This window comes from Myodes glareolus, chromosome 26 (genome assembly GCF_982192425.1).
Source record: "Myodes glareolus chromosome 26, mMyoGla1.1, whole genome shotgun sequence".
NCBI lineage: Eukaryota > Metazoa > Chordata > Mammalia > Rodentia > Cricetidae > Myodes > Myodes glareolus.
Genome location: NC_142051.1, coordinates 31029828 through 31046871, shown reverse-complemented (window position 1 = coordinate 31046871; position 17044 = coordinate 31029828). Strand labels below are relative to the sequence as shown.

General features: G+C 48.0%; 1 protein-coding gene across 1 annotated transcript; it reads left to right on the top strand.

The window, feature by feature from the left end:
- Nucleotides 1-12405: 12405 nt before the first annotated feature.
- On the top strand, nucleotides 12406-16746 carry Dusp6 (dual specificity phosphatase 6). The gene is made up of 3 exons (XM_048418286.3): nucleotides 12406-13256; nucleotides 13769-14206; nucleotides 15216-16746. Exons 1-3 carry the CDS (start codon nucleotides 12857-12859, stop codon nucleotides 15521-15523), a joined length of 1146 nt encoding a protein of 381 aa, XP_048274243.1. The 5' UTR covers nucleotides 12406-12856; the 3' UTR covers nucleotides 15524-16746.
- The last annotated feature ends 298 nt before the right edge of the window (nucleotides 16747-17044 follow it).

The following is a 17044-nucleotide window of genomic DNA, read 5'->3' as shown; positions in this document are numbered from 1 at the left end:
TCTTCCTTTGCATTGTGTTTCCTCGGGTGTTCTGTAACAGCAATAGAAAGCTAACACTCTTGCGGATGAGGAAGGGAGACTCTGCATTTCCCCGGGTCACTTGCCACAACCCCCTCTACTTCCCCCTCCCCTCAGAGTAGACGAAACACTTCCTCCTTCGTTCCCACACTACTTCCTTCCTATCACAGTTACTTTTTTTTTTTTTATTATGTTCTAGCTACCGAGGCATGTATTTAGCTTCCCCAATCAGGTTTCTGTTTTGTGATAACTAAGCTTGAATGATCTCCTCTGCCGCAGCTGTCATTTAAGTCCCAGAGATGCGGTTCATTCTCAAGAAGCGCGTGAAGTTGCTATCAAGAACTACTTCCTCTCAGACAAACCGACAGCTAGATCTCCGTCCCATGTTCCAGTCGCCTGAATGAACTCACAGAGCTACGCCTTCAAAGGCAAGGGGATGAGTTGTGTCTAATTGTCTTTTTGTATAAAGTGTGACATGTGTGGGCACAGGGTAATATTTGATTCGTCTAGGCAGTAAATATTCAAGGCAATCTATATGCACCATGACTGGGGCTGATGGGTGTGAATCCCTGTGTGGGATATCTCCTGGAGCGTTTTACAGTGTGGTCCACCCCTCTAAGGCCCTCCTGGCTGCTAGGCTACAATGTAGTTCTCTGGATCCTCCCTAGACTTTTGAAATAGAAGTCCTCTGGTGATCCAGGTATGGCAGCACATGCCTTTAATTTCAGCACTTGCAAGGTAGTGACAGTCAGATCTCCGTAAGTTTGAGACCAGTCTGTCTAATATTATACTCTAGGCCATCCAATGTTACATGGTAAGATCCTGTCTCAAACACACACACGCACACACACAGACACACACACACAGACACAGACACACAGACACACACACACACACCAACGAAAGAAGAAGAGGGGAGGGAGGAAGGGAAGGAAGGAAGAAAGATAGAAAGGCAGGCAAATAGACCAGGAGTTGTGGTTTAGTCCTTTAATCCCAGAACTCAGGAAACAGAGACAGGAAGATCTCTGAGTTTTAGACCAGCCTGATATATATAGTAAGTTCCAGAACAGCTCGGGCTATTCAGAGAAACTCTGCCATGAAAGAAACCAATAAAACAAAAGAGACCCCCCCAAAAAAACAACAAACAACCCCCCCAAAAAAAACCCTAAAAAACAAAAAACAAACAAACAAACAGCAAACAACTCCAGAGGGTCTCTGGGAAAGTCCTAGATACGGATTGGGAGCAAGTACTCAACAGGTGTCTCCAGACATTTAATTACTCACTAATCTCATGGCATGGGAAGCCTCTGCCTAGGCAAGGAACTGATGAGTTCCCTGAATGGGTGTCACGAATGCTTAGCTACTGGTTCTCAGCTCAGGTCGCATATATTAGCATTTTCCCAGGAGCTTTGAAACAGTTCCAATGCCTGAAACCTCCTTTAGAACAGCTAAGTCAGAGTCATGGGGGTGAGATCTGGGCATCTCTGCCTTTCCAAAGTTCTGCTTCTGAGCTGGGCCTGGCATAGATCTCCAATCTCAGACATTCACGAGTATGAGGCAGGAGGATTGCAAGTTCAGTGCCTGCCAGGGTAAAAGTGTGAGTTCAAGGCTCGCCTGAGCAACTTAGAAAGACCACGTCTCAAAATACAGAAGTAAAAAGAGCTCTGAGAACCTAGCCCAGTGGAGAAATGCTTCCTGCCATGCCCAAAGCCTTCAGTTTAACTGCCAACACTGCAGAGAGAGAGAGGAAGAGGAGGGGACAGAAGGAGGAAGAAGAGAAGGGAAGTAAGGGAAGCAGGAAAGAAGGAAGGAGTTACAGAGTTGCTTCTGAGTCAGTGGGGCTGTAAGGCAATTATCAGATTTTTCAAGTCAAATCCAGAGCCCCACTACCACGAGACAGAGTTTCTTTGTGTGCCTCTGGCTGTCCTGGAACTTGCTCTATAGACCAGGATGACCTCGAACTCACAGAGATCTGCCTGCCTCTGCTTCCTGGATGCTAAGATTAAAGATGTGTACCACCACCACCTGGTCAGATTTGCGGTCCTAAACTCTAGCGGCCACAGGCCCCACATCTGGGTTAGTGTCTTTAGTGCATTTTTCATGGTGGAAGTGGAACCTATACCACGCTTAACGGGACTGCACTCTCCCATAAGCTTTGGCTATGAGCAATCTAGGCAAATAGTCCTTTTTCTTGTTCTTAGCACTCTGAACACCAGGGGCACCAAAGGTCTCATGCCCAAGCAAAAGCAACAGATCTTTTGGTCTCACGGAGGCAGAACCCAGACACTGTAACAGGAGGCTACATAGTGATTGTTTGCAGCTAATTTGCTTGCCATCTTATATCTTTGTCATGCGAGATCCTTGGGTCACAACCCCTCCAACAGTAACATTGTAAGCCTGTCAATGTCAGCTGGGCCCTGTTTTAGAAGTTCATCATCCCAGACACTCTGGGAGGTGAGGCAGGGGGAGGATTGCAAGTACAAGGCCGCCTGGGTAAGTTAGTGAGACCCACCCAGGCTCAAAACAAAGGGCTGGGCTAGTACTTGCCTTGGCACGTGGAAGGCAATAGGTTAAATGCACAGGAACACACACAGAGAAGGAGTTCATCTGGTATCTTTTATATCTTTTTTTATCTAAATTAAAAAAAATTCTCTGATCACTAAGATGATTTATGTTGAAGAATGTCACAGCCATCTATACTACAATGGTTATATTGATTTACATAAAAAGTAAACTCTCACTGGGCAGTGGTGGTTCACGCCTTTAATCCCAGCCGTAGGGAGGCAGAGGCAGGCAGATCGCTGTGAGTTCGAGGCCAGCCTGGTCTACAGAGTGAGTTTCAGGATTGTCAGGGTAATATAGTTTCAGGACTTGCAAGAAAAAAAAAAAAGGAAAAAAAGAAAAGAAAGCCAGAGAAATACCATCATAAAGCACTTTTCTTTAGGAAATGGGTTGGTAGGGACATAGCCCAGCAACCACTTTAGATTTTGAATGTATGGGTGAAGAATCTAAAGCTTTTGGTGGATTTAGAAAACCATGATGGGTGAGACCAAAAGCTTGATGCTTCCCAGACATTTAATAAAAATAATCTTGTAGTCATATGCACATAAACGTTGCTATAGCAACGGTGTGAGCAGGTGGATTGTTCACTCAGAGCTGGCTGTGAACCTCCCCTGTAGCACATCCTTCCTCACCCAGAAATGGAAGGTTCCTTTCAGTCACACACGGCTGCCATTCAGGCCCAGCTCTGAGCTAACGTCCCCTTTCATCTGACGGACTCCCTCAGGGTACGAAGCCAAAGGGAGAGTGGCTTCCAAGCCAGGGCATGAGAGCCCTTCCATGCCCAACTCAGTACCAATGTGTGCGCCCACCGGGGAGGCAAACTCCAAGTACCTGGAGATGATGGGTTCATGGCTCACCCAGTAAGTAGATTTCCAATCCCTCTCTGGTAGCATGAACGTGCAGACCACAGCGACAGGAGCGACTGAGCTGGCCGAGGTGGAGGATAGCGGGCACCTGCTACTTCAGCATGAGGGGTTCTGGGAAACCTCTGGGGTGCAACCCACACCTGAGCCATCCTGGTTTACTCGAGTTTCTCCACACCACACAAAGCTTTGCCGGGCATGGTGGGGCACACTTTCTACCTCAACACTCTTAAGGCAGAATCGGGGGGATCTTTGTGAGTTCAGGCCAGCCTGCTACACATAGCTAGTTCCAGGTCAACCAGGGCTATCTACGGAGATCCTGTCACAAAACAAAAACCAGAGATTTGCTCTGGGACTGTTTGTCTCAGCGATGAAAAGGAATGGCAAAGGGAAATCCAGCCACAAGGATTACTATTATTACTACATTACTCTCTCTCTCTTTCTCTCTCTCTCTCTCTTTCTCTGTGTGTGTGTGTGTGTGTGTGTGTGTGTGTGTGTGTGTGTAATTGGCTCCTTTCTCACCTTTATAGGGGTCTTGAGATTCAATTCAGGTCACCAGGCTTGCGTGGCAAGTGACTTTTTTTTTAACCTGCTAAAGAATTTTGCTGCTCATCCTTCTTAATTTTTATTTTTCCTCTCAAATTTTAAATACTTGGGTTTTTCCATACTTCTGAGCATTAAATTGGCCCTACTGTGTTTTCCATTATATAATTCTTTTGGGTAGTGCTAACAAACACCTACTCAGGAGTGTGTGTGTGTGTGTGTGTGTGTGTGTGTGTGTATCAGCGAAAACAGGTAGCAGCCAATGAATTATTCTCATTTTAGGATTCCTACCCCTTTACAAATGTAACCCAATGACTGCACTGCAATGGTCTGGTAGAACAGTGCTATTATTCTACAGGGGAGAAGGGAAGCTATAAGGTGATGAAGTCGTTTCCCTCAGGGTCACGTGATACAAAGTAGCTGAAGGAGGATTAGACTCTAGGTTGGTCTGACTCCAAAAATCCAAGTCCTGACTAGAAAGATAATGTTTAACTAATTACATAGACACTGCTATTGTCCTACATAATTCATACCAGGCTGCACACTGTCTTGCTCCAGTGCCCTTACTTGGCTGAGTGCAATACAAACTAACAAAGTTTCAAACGGACCGGGATGTGAGCTGGGTCCCTGGCATCTAAGTGCAAGCTTTGCAATTCTAAAACTTAAGTGATGGCATACCTCCTTTGCAGGGTTATCATGACAAATCGATTTTTTTTCATGTATTTATTTACTAGGGAAGGGGAGCGTGCGTGCCTTGGTCCATATGCAGAGGTCGGAGGGCATCTTGTAGGGGATCGGTTCTTTCAGTCTAACCCATGGGATCAACCTCTGGCAGGCAAGTTTGGGGGCAGCTGTGCTTACCTGCTGAGCCATCTTATTAGCCTGGTTATGATAGATTTAATATGTATATAGCTGGGTATAAATAAACCGTAGCCATGGCATTATGCCATGATGCATCAAGACTTAACTCTGGCTGTAATGAACCCACTGAATGACTGGAGACAACACTGCTTAGACCAAAATCTGAGGGGTTCAGTCTATTTGGGGGGTGGGGGCTCTGAGTTAAATTGGAGAAGCCAAGTAGAAGCCTGAATGCAGTCATGTCCACTGACTGCTGAGGGGAAAACAGAGGGGGACACAGGGTGGTGTGATATCGTACGCAATGGGTTCTCTTACGCCATGGCAGTGTGTGTGCTGTTCACCCCATGTCAATAAAGGAACGTAAGATAAAAGGACGATCGTACAGCCAATATAAGGAAGCAAGGGGCAAGCACTCCGCCTGATCCCCAGGATTCAGCACACAGGGTGCATTCTGGGAAGGAATCTAGCAGAAGAAGTGCATACATGGATGGCAGGGACTTTTGGAAACAATTGGAGGGAACTGACGGCCATTTCTTTTCTTTTTATTATTATTATTATTATTTTATTTTATTACTTTATGCCACCTCCTTTCCAAAAGAAAGCAGATGACCTTGCAGAAATGTCAACTTCCTGGTGACCACTTAGCTCTCTATACTTCTATTTGTCCCTGCGTGGTGAAAATAAATTGTAAAAGGAAAGAATTGGGTGCTTGCTAATGGAAGGACTTAGGACGAAACCATCTACAGACATTAGAATGACCTTGAAAAGGATTCACTTGCCAGAGACTGTTAACTTCACAGGCGTACTCTAGATAAGGTCCCTGTGGATCTGGAAGGAAAATCAGTTGGCCTTGGGCCGAGTGATAGGAAACGGAAATCTAGGAAAGCAGATGGTGGCTGTCATGTAGTCTAAGATCTGAAGTTCACCATGCGGTAGCTTGCTTTTTTCCTCTGGTCGCACCCTTTTGGCAAGGCACAAAGGTACCGCCTTCTTTGTGGGTGATCTCTAGCACCCATCCTCCCTTTATAGGCTACGGACAAGAAACTGGCATTGCCATCTTTCTCCGGAAAGTCACTGAACTGTACTCGCTCTTTATCACGTCCCTGTGGAGTCCAGTTCCATGAAGATCGTTGTGAGAAGTGGGCTGAACATAAACTAAGACTGGCAGTTAGTGCAGATGGGTGGCCCTAGTGGCATTGGACTGGGTGTAGGTGGAGTTTCCCTGTGCTGGCAGCTGCTTCCAATTAATGACTAGAAACTTAATATTAATTGTAAATGGTCGGCCAATAGCTCAGGCTTACTACTAGCTAACTTACATTTAAATTAACCTGTATTTCTTATCTACTCTCTGCCACGTGGCTTGGTACCCTTTTCTCAGTATAGCACACTTGTCTTGCTTCTCCCAGCATCTGCTGGCATCTCCCTTGACTCCACCTTTCTTCATCTCGGTACCCTCAGTTTGATTGTCCCGTCTAACTTTATCCCGCCTGGCTACAGGATAATCGGTTCTCTATTAACCAGTGAGAGTAATACCTAGTCACAGTGTAAAGAGGGTTATCCACGGCACCTGGGGGCAACTTGAAGCTCTCCTGTACACAGCCAGTCATGCGTATGATCAGTTCATCCTGTTGTCAGGCCTTTAGGTCTCTTGGGTTCCTGTTTCTGCTCTTTAAGCATAGCTTGCTATTTTCTCTCTCTGTCAGGAGAAAGCTCGGGATGAATTCCATGCATTCTCCTATACCTTTATTTTAAATCAGATGAGTACAAACTGTCCTCTTCAAACAGAGTTAGATCCCACTGAGAGGTTTAGGTGCTCTGATAGCCGGTGTCATTTTCAGGGCTTCCCAAGCACCCTTTTCCTGTTTGTTGGAAATCCGCTGAGCTATTTTCACATGATGGGTTAATGAATGTCACTGTATCCAGAGAGATTACTGCAAGATTAAAGGTCACACTCACCCATCTGAGTCCTAGAAGCCCCAAGGCTCCTTCATTCAACTGGGGGGGGGGGGGGGAGGGATTCCTGTTCTTGCAGAACCACACTGCTTCTCCAAGGGCCTAAACAAAATGTGTAAACAAAAGACTTACTAACAACTTTTTAAAAGCTCTTCAGGGTAAAACACTCAGAGAAATCCAGCAACAGTTGCTTAGTGCCCCCTCCCCACAGAAACAAGGATTGCAGAAATCAAATTAGGGGAGAGAGCGGTTTATTTCAGCTTACAGGTCTGGGTACAGTACATTATTTTGGGAGATGTCAAGGTAAGAATTTCAAACAGCTAGCCTCCTGCCATTCCCAGGCCAGAGAGGAGAGAAGTGAGAAGCATCCATAGCCTCTTATGCTCAGCTCAGGTCTCCACTCATGAACTTCAGCACCCTATGCCTAGAGGATGGTGCGGCGCGCGAGGGGGGGGGGGGGGAGAGGGGCGGGAGGGAGGGGCGGGGGGACGGGGGGAGCGGGGGGGGGGTGTTGGGGCTTCCCACGTCAGTGTCAGTTAAACTGAATGAAGACCATCTCCTCGCAAACCAATTCAATCTAGACCACCTTTCATTGAGCCGCTCTAGGCAGAGGATTCTCGGTTGTGTTAGCGATTCGTGCTGTCAGAAGGCATCTCTCTGCGTGGCAGAGTGAGTCCAAGCTGACTTCCTTTCTGCTTTTCTCCGCTTTTGAAAGTTGTCTCCTGTGGTTGGGGGATGTGGTTCAGCGGTAGAATACTTACAAAGCACATTCGAGGCCCTGGTTTCAATTCCCAGCACTACAATAAATAAACGAACAGCCTCCTACACATGAAGGTCCTTCTTCTCTTGGCTAGAGCCCTTCCTGATCTTGGGAGCCTGAGCAGTCAAACGGATCTGGGCAGACAAAAGGTCACGTGCTGCAGCGAGTCATCTTAAATCGAGAACAAAGCAGCGATTTAAAAGAAAGATGGGATTTGCCAGGCTTGGGACAGCAAGTCTGTAATGCTGAACTCGGAAGGCCACAGAAGAGAGTCCCAAGTTCAAGCAAGGCCTGTGTGGGCTACAGATGGAGTTTAAGGCCAGCCTGTGTAACTCAGCAAGACTCTCACAAAATAAATAATTTAAACAGGACCAGGGAGAACTTTACAAGTAATCTCCGATAACACAAGGGGGAACAAAAATCATGCTTAGAGTACCCCTCTTCATGTCCCACACTTCCGAGTTGTCTCTCATCTCCATAGTCCTTGGAGTAAATATACATATTCCTGAAGGTCATTTAAGCAAATATATTCATTCCCAACCTCACACATTTCTGTCTCCCCTTGCTTAGTTCTTCTCCTACTTTCTAACACATAATACTAACTAACACATAATAACATATAATTACTGTACATAATTGTGTCTGTTCTTTTTAAGAATTATTTATTTGTTTCACATACATGTATGTGTGTGAGGATGTCAGATCTTGGAGTTTACAGTTGTTTGCCATCATGTGGATGGTGGGGATCAAACCTGCTGAGCCATCTCTCCTTACTCCTGTTCTTATGGGAAGGTAAGCTCAAGAAAATAGGCTCTTACTAATTTAAAAGCATATTTTTGTGTGTAAGTGGGTGCAAGTCACCTACACAGGTGAGCCAGACTGCCCCTTAGGACCTCTGCTCTCACCTTGCTTTTTGAGATGGGGTCTTTCCCTGGCCTAGGACTCACCGACTGCGCTGGGGTGGCTGGCTAGTGAGCGCCAATGATGTGACTATCTTTGCCTCTGTAGTGCCAGTCTCAGAAGAGTTGGTTTATTTTTAAATTTTAATATTTTTTGTTTTGTTTTTTTGTTAATTTTTGGTTTTTTGTTTGTTTGTTTGTTTTCGAGACAGGGTTTCTCCGTGTAACAGCCCTGGCTGTCCTGAAAAGCATTCTTGTAGATCAAGCTGGCCTCTAACTCACAAAGCCTGCCTCTTTCTCCTAAGTGCTGGCGTAAAAGGCATGATCCACCACTGCGGTGGATCTATGTGGGTTTGAGGCCAGTCTGACTTATAAGAGAGTTCCAGGACAACCAGGACTACACAGAGAAACCCTGTCTCAATAAACAAAAAACATGGGGTCTCGGGGATTAAACTCAGGACCTCATAGGATAAGAAAAAGCAAGCTCTTTACCTAGCCATTTTTGCGTTTTTTATTCACACTTCTTTCCTGGAACCTGGAGGGGATGAAGAAATGAAGTAAGGCCTCTTAGTTCAGCAGACTCCGAGTAGGTGCTGCCTCAGTATTAGCAAGTGCTGATAGGAAGATCTGAACCCGGATAAGCAACTGTAATTGTGAGGGTTAGACTGCATGATACATACCTCAAAGAAGAAAGAATGTAATCCATCTTGTGAATGGTTAACTGGTAAACCACCCGGCCTGTAGGGCAAAGAAAGAGCCTTAACCTCCCTTGACATATGTGGAGTGTGTGCAACAGAACATGCGGTCAAAACTCCAAATGTCCAACACAGCAACTTGAAGCCTAGTGCATCTCCAGGAAATGTGCCTAGCAGGAAATGGAAATTTAAGGATCTTTGGAGCTGCTCCTCTTGGGCCTGACCTCAAGTTCCGAGTGCATTCCTTGTTACCATACACCTTCAGGCCAGTTCCTTAATCTCCCTTATCTAATTTGTGTTAAATTTTCGGAAGACTGTCCAAAATTACTCAGGTAGACAGAAACAAGGCCGTGACCGCCCTATTGAACATTTCCATACACACTATTTCGTCTGTCTTGGTTCGGTGCAATGAAGCAAAGCAATTTTTTTAAAAATCTGTTTGTTTGTTTGTTTATCCGAGACAGGGTTTCTCTGTGAAACAGTCCTGGCTGTCCTGGAACTCACTCACCAGGTAAGGCTGGCCTTGAACTCACAGCAAAATTCTGAACTGTTACAGCAAGAAGTTCGACCCTATCTGGATCCACCCAGCTAACAGAGCTAAGCTGTCATTTGAGCCTGGGCTAGGACACCTCCTGTTTTATTAAACTGGAGTGAATTAAACTGGTCCGGGCAGTTTTCTGAGAGGTTGGCTGCAAGCAAGAGAATCCGGGCAGGCTTCAAAGAGTGTTTCAGTCAGGAAATACCCTCCCCCTAAACAAAACAAAAACAAAAGTTAAAGGGCTCAAGCCCTTTTGCAGGTTAGCTCGGAACATAGAAACGCACTAGCGAACGCCACATATCTCCACGCACTTCATCGTGCCCACTTAATATTACGGCCGGCCCTGCAAAACACGAGAAGGATGAAAACACGAGAAGGAGAAAGAAAGTAACCGAGTGCAGTTAGATTGAAAAGGTCTATTATCTTGGAGGAAGTGGGAGGTAACGCAAACTCAGAAACACAGGTGCAAACGCTTCGCTCTCCACGCTTGTCAGTCAAAACGTTAGGATCATCCTCCCTAATCTCGGGTGGCTTCTCTTTAAAATCTGGTACAAAGAAACTCAGCTTCTTCCCTCTTCTTTTTGGAGTTTGAGATACTCCCTTCACGTTTCAGAGGCTGAGCACCCCAATCTCCTCCTAGCCTTTGGTCCCCACAGGCTGAAACGTCTCGGGGTGGGAAAGCCTGTAACAGATGGGGAAGGATCCGGGGGCGTCAGCTGCAGCGCAGGCCTACCCCAGCGGGATCTGGAAACCATCCAGTAAATTATGGGCGTTTTGTTCCCAGTACAGTCCAAAAAAGGCGCAGAGAGAGAAAGGATGGAGGCAACCCCCCATTTTCATCAAGACGCTCTTCCTGGGGCGCCTGCCTGAGGGAAAGCTCCAAAATTGGCAAATTGGACCTCGAAGTCGCCCTGTTTAGCCCACATTTCCCAAACCCCGGAGGAGGAGGAGGGTGATTCAAAATGCAAATTGCTTTGCGGGCGACAGCAGGTAGGACCGGGATGCGCGGCGCGGGGCTGGGGAGATCCGGTGACCTTAGGCGCCCTCCGCGCCCCGGATTCGGGAAGGGCCGCGGCCCGCGCTTCCGCCTCCCGACCGCGGCCGGACAATGAGCGGTTCCTTTCCGTGGGGCCGGGAGGGCAGACCGGATCGGGACCCGCGCCTTCCGCAGGGCCCGTCGCCGCCGCACACAGGTGGTTTTCCGTCCGCGAGGGGCGGCGGCGGCGGCACTTTTATATAACAATAGAGCTGTGCGCGCCGGGAGGGAATGCGCCCTTGTCGCCGTCGCGGCCCCCGCCGGCCACGCCTCCATCCGGCTCCGGAGCCGAGCCGCCTCCGTCCTAAGTTGCTGGCGGGTGGTACTGACGGGGGAGGTTGTCCTTGAAACTCCCCCCGCCCTAACTTGGGAAACAAGGGGTCCGGACCCGGATTCCTCTGGCTCTCCACCCGCCCTAGTCCTCTCCCGAGGCGACAGTTCCACGCTGACCCTTAGGCGATCTTAGAACATCTTGGTGCCCCCCCCTCCCCCAGTGCAACCGGACTGTGGCCAGAAGCGCAGCGCGCAAGCGCGTTTGGAGCTTCTAGAGTGCTCTGTGCGAGGCTCTGGCACGGCTGGAGCGGAGGAGGGATAGGGACCGACCGGTCTCCGTGTCCAGAGTAGCCAGTCGCCGTTTTCGCTTGAGTTCTTCTAGCCTGCAGGTCTTGCGGGAGAACTTCACCGCGTCTCCCGGGTTGCGGGGATCGTTGGTGAGGTCAGGCGTCCCGGGCTCCTATGCTAGGCTAGGATCGGTTGCCAGACCGGTTCCTCTTAAAAGAAGGCAAACGTCTGCTCCCGGCCCCAAACCTTTTAAAGGTGCACGACTCCCCTGGTGGGTGACCGGTGACGGGGAGCAAGAGCTCTGGAACAATGGCTCGCAATGCTCCACGGCACCAGAGCAAAAGACGAGATTTTCCCTGCCCCTCCCCCTCCAAAAGTTGAGAAAAACCTGGAGTTAAGGACCTTCTGGTTTTCTGGACAACCAAACGCTTGTTTGCTTAGTTGCTTTAAAATGTTTCAACAAAACGCTAGCTTGTTTCGAAAGATGTTGGATTAGCATTTAACACTTCGTCGGGTCACTAAAGCCCATGCAGTCCACCAGCCCCAACACAGCCTCGGCTAAAAGAACATCAGAACAAACAGAGCTAGACTATTTAAAAGAGCCAAATAAATGCCACACAGGATCTAAAGAAGGACGGGGAGTGGGGGGGGGTATGGAGGGTCTAGGGTTTGAAGGGCATGAAAAAACGGGTGGGGGAACCCATCAAGTTTTATTAAAGCTAGCTTGAGAGCGCAAGCGTCGCGAAAAAGGGCTTTTGTGCTTGCTAATTGCACCATTGGTGAGCAAAGAGTTCGACGCGAAGTGTGAACTCTCAACAGAAGGAAACACGAGACAACTGAAGTGCCCTGGTTTATGTGTCCTGCTCCTCCTCCACCACCACCACCACCGCCTCCTCTTCTTTCTCCTTCCTCCCGCCGAGCCCGCAGTTGCAGCTTGTTTGCACTGGGGCTTATCCGGAGCGGAAATTCCTTTCCGTTTTTGTGAATGACAAACTCATTAACAATTCATCAACACAACCTGTTCCAGCCGGCCCGTCCCCACGGCAACAGCCCCTTCCGCAGAGCGCTCATTGGCTGGCCGAGAGAATGTATCCATTGAGACGCTGGCTGTTTGTATCCATTGAGGAGCTGCCTCGCTCAGGGGGTGTGCTCTCGCAGAGTCCCAGGGACTGGGAGCAAACCGAGTCTTGAATCCAACCCGGCTGTATCTGAGGTGCAGCCTTAGAGGGAAGGATTAGGAGCCGCTAGACTTTTTTTCTTTTCTTTTTCCCCTCCCAGTGGCACGGAGTCCGAATTAATTGGATTTCATTCACTGGGGAGGAACAAAACTGGGCACCTTCATTCAGAGAGATTCGCTGACTCCAAGAGCGATCCTTGCAGCCCGGCGCAGAGGGACCACCGGCTTGCCTCCTGTGTCGCTTTCCCTAACCGGTAGCCTCGGCTTGGGAAAGGCAAGGCAGAATCGAATCCCGCTCCGAGAGCGGCAGCTTCGCGCAGCGTGCTCGGCCTATGCCTGCCTCGAGGGGCGTCTGCTAGGCACCCCGCCTTCTCCTGCAGCTCGACCCCCATGATAGATACGCTCAGACCCGTGCCCTTCGCGTCGGAAATGGCGATCAGCAAGACGGTGGCGTGGCTCAACGAGCAGCTGGAGCTGGGCAACGAACGGCTGCTGCTGATGGACTGCCGACCGCAGGAGCTGTATGAATCGTCGCACATCGAATCGGCCATCAACGTGGCCATCCCGGGCATCATGCTGCGGCGCCTGCAGAAGGGCAACCTGCCGGTGCGCGCGCTGTTCACGCGCTGCGAGGACCGGGACCGCTTTACCAGGCGCTGCGGCACCGACACCGTAGTGCTCTACGACGAGAACAGCAGCGACTGGAATGAGAACACGAGTGGAGAGTCGGTCCTCGGGCTGTTGCTCAAGAAACTCAAAGATGAGGGCTGCCGGGCGTTCTACCTAGAAGGTAGGTCGTGCACCGCGGGTGCAGGGCTCGCGGGTAGGGCTGCGGGCTGGGGAAGTCGCCGGCGAGGGAGCTACCACCGCGTGCGTTCCGCTTAGGGGAGCTGGAGCTGCGTGGTAACCTCTCCTCCCTGTCCACCGACCTCCTGCCTTCCACCACACCCCCTCCCCCGCCAAGGGTTCTAAAAAACCGAGCACCTCCACCTTCCCCCTTGCTTTCCCTAGTTCGATTTCAAATTAAGATTCCGCAGACTGGAGAGGTGGCTGGGGGGGGGGGGGGTCGAACTATTAAGAAAAGTGGTTATTTTGTGCATTTCCGGATTCAAATGAAAAAGTTGCCAGGGGAAGCAGCCGGTCTTGTGCCTCAAGGTGTACGCTAAAGTGTGTTTCTCTTAGAACTGCAGGGGGTTCGTTGGGTGCCAGCCCGTAGTGTTTCCTGCACCCAGCTGCAGTTCTCACAGGCTGATAATTACTATGGCATCTCTGGTTACAAGATTGCTTTTCTTGTTCTGGCAGGTGGCTTCAGTAAGTTCCAGGCTGAGTTCTCCCTGCACTGCGAGACCAATCTAGACGGCTCGTGCTGCAGCAGCTCCCCGCCCTTGCCCGTGCTGGGGCTCGGGGGCCTGCGGATCAGCTCCGACTCTTCCTCGGACATTGAGTCTGATCTTGACCGAGACCCCAATAGTGCAACGGACTCCGATGGCAGCCCGCTGTCCAACAGCCAGCCTTCCTTCCCGGTGGAGATTTTGCCCTTCCTTTACCTGGGCTGTGCCAAGGACTCTACCAATTTGGACGTGTTGGAGGAGTTTGGCATCAAGTACATCTTGAATGTCACCCCCAATTTGCCCAACCTCTTTGAGAATGCAGGGGAGTTCAAATACAAGCAAATCCCCATCTCGGATCACTGGAGCCAAAACCTGTCCCAGTTTTTCCCTGAGGCCATTTCTTTCATAGGTGAGACTTAATTTACGGTCATTCACAGAGTTAAAAGATGTTAATCTGTTTTCCTGCAAGCCAGTTTGCTGGCCTGCAGGTCTCTACTGTTCCTAGAGCATTCTTATCTCTGGTTTACCTTCTTGCTAAAGGGAACGGGGCTTTTTGACCTAGCAGATCGTGGGGACCATTTGGAACATTTTCTCGAACCATTTAAATCTGTACATTTAAAAAAAAAAAAGGAGGCCGTTCCTACCTGGTGTGTATTTCCTTGTCTCTCGACAGGGTGTGAGTGTGAAGACAGAGCTAAGGAGAAAGCACTCTCTTATAGACTCCTGGTCTTGCTTTATCATTTAAAAAAGACCCAGGAGTTATTTTAGGACATCCAAGTTAGTTGTTGGAAAGCAGTTTGCATTTCAATGATACCCAGATGAATGATACTGCACCGTGCTGGTAACTGGGAGACTCTCTCTGTGGGTAACCTGATCTCAGCAGGAAGAAGTGTGGGCTAGGAGCCTAAGTGAAGCGAATCTCCAGGCATTGTGGTGCATTTCCTATTACAAAGGAACTCATTTTCAGGCCCTGTAGACATCCTGTTCCTCCTAATGGCTGTCCCCTGTGACTTCCCTCTCTCTTTTAAAATGCCTGAATACCTCCATTGTTAGCTGCACAACAGTTGGAGAATAATTTAATAGACCCTTGCAGTCTGCTTGTCTGTCTGAGAGGCATTCGGGACCATATTGCAGGGTTTCTGGTATTCACATGCCGAGGCGAAGAATGTACACATTAAGGAGTTTTTTGTGGGTAGAAACTTAATACAAAAGTTCTCGTTACAGGAACTATCTGAAATATGTCATTGTGTTCGGTGTACGTGTTGATCTCGGTTATACATTTTCTGCTGCCTTTAGGGCTCGACCGCCACACAACGATTGTCTTTTCATGTTCCTTCTTGATTCAGATTTTAGGCTGAGCATTCGCAGAAGGTGGTTTTCAGTCTAGTGAGATCTTGCCTTTCTTTTTGTGTTCACAGATGAAGCCCGAGGCAAAAACTGTGGTGTTCTGGTGCATTGCCTGGCAGGCATCAGCCGCTCTGTCACCGTGACCGTTGCTTACCTTATGCAGAAGCTCAACTTGTCCATGAACGATGCTTACGACATTGTCAAGATGAAGAAATCCAACATCTCCCCGAACTTCAACTTCATGGGCCAACTGCTTGACTTTGAAAGGACACTGGGACTCAGCAGCCCCTGTGACAACCGGGTCCCGGCTCAGCAGCTATACTTCACTGCTCCTGCCAACCAGAATGTCTACCAGGTGGACTCCCTGCAATCTACGTGAAAGGCACCCAACTTGCCTAGCTGGGAGTGTCCCATTCCTTCAGCAGTTTCTCTTGGGCAGCATCGAGCAGGCTGCTTTCTTTGTGTGTGGCCCCAGGTGTCAAAATGTCACCAGCTGTCTGTATTAGACAAGGTTGCCAAGTGCAAAATTGGTTATTACAGAGGGAGAGATTTGCTCCATTCTTTCTTTTGGAAGGACAGGACATGCTATGTGAATCCAGGCAATAGGTTTGCTCCTCTACCCCCAGCCTACCCAAGCAGGGACTGGACATCCATCCAGATGAGGAGGGTAGGACCAAGAAGTAGGGTAGGGGCATGTGTTCTTTAGGGCCTTGTATGACTGTTTCCTGTTGCATCTGGAACTAACTATATATTGTCTTCAGTGAAGACCGATTCAACTTTGCGTACAGTGGAGCCAAAGAGATTTTAGCTCTGTATTTGTGGTATCGGTTTGGAAGATTAAAAACAAAACTGATACTCTTCTTTGATTATTGTAAATATTTGATCTTCAATCACTTGACAGTGTTTGTTTGGCTTGTGTTTTTTTTTTTTTAAATCTTTGATGGGTTTAAAAGAAGTCCAAAGGGGGAGAAAGAGCAGTGTGTGCCACTTCTTAAAATGAAAACAAAATAAGGAAAATTTTGCTCTTTTCTTATCCAAAGGGTATGTTTGCAGCATGCTTGACCTTATTGTACCAATTCTAATGATGTTGTCACAGACACTATCGCTGAGACTTTGTTATGGTGCAGTCTTGAGTCTTTCATACATCTTCCTTGTGATTTTTTTTTTCCTTAATGTACTTTGACTCTGCCTTACCTTTGTAAATATTTGGCTATATTGTCTCAAAGTGGGTATCTTGGAAAGACACCAAAACTGTGGGTTCACGTTTTTTCTTTTTTTTTTCCTTTTTCTTTTTTTTTACTTCAGCTGTGCTAAAACAGTATATTACCTCTGTACAAAATTCTTCAGGGAGCGTCACCTCAACTGCCATACTTATGGTTGGTTTCTTTCCTTTAGAGAAGAAAAATTATATGAAACTGGAAGCGTGTGTCTGTGTGCGTGTGAGCATGGGTACCCATTTGACAGGTGGGATGCAGCGGGTTGTGGAGGCGGGAGAATTAAGTTGCTCCGTGAGGTTCACAGTGTAAAGTTTTCAGCTGGAATTTATTATAAGAATGTAAAAAAACCTTAAATTATTAATAAATAACTATTTTGGCTACTGAATGCGTTTTTATTTTTAGAGGTCTCCCTAGTGTGTGAAGTAACTCTTTGAAGTAGTGTGGGGACTGACGGAGCTTTAGTGGTGGCCAAGGCAAGGTTATTTATTACCAATGCTTTTCCAACACAGTTCATGAATTTAATTTTCTTATCAAGAGGACCTCAGGGGTATACTGCGTCACACATACAGATAATACTTTATGAGTAGTTGAGGCTTAATTAATATTTCCCTCCCCTGGGAAGATGAAGTCCATAATATATGCCTTGTTGTAAGATTTGGCTATCCATAAATTGTCAAAAGAAG

Coding starts and splice junctions, on each gene's coding strand:
- Dusp6 (XM_048418286.3), top strand. CDS start 12,857: ATGATAGATACGCTCAGACCCGTGCCCTTCGCGTCGGAAATGGCGATC. Junction 13,257..13,768: donor CCGGGCGTTCTACCTAGAAG/GTAGGTCGTGCA, acceptor TTGTTCTGGCAG/GTGGCTTCAGTAAGTTCCAG. Junction 14,207..15,215: donor TGAGGCCATTTCTTTCATAG/GTGAGACTTAAT, acceptor TTGTGTTCACAG/ATGAAGCCCGAGGCAAAAAC.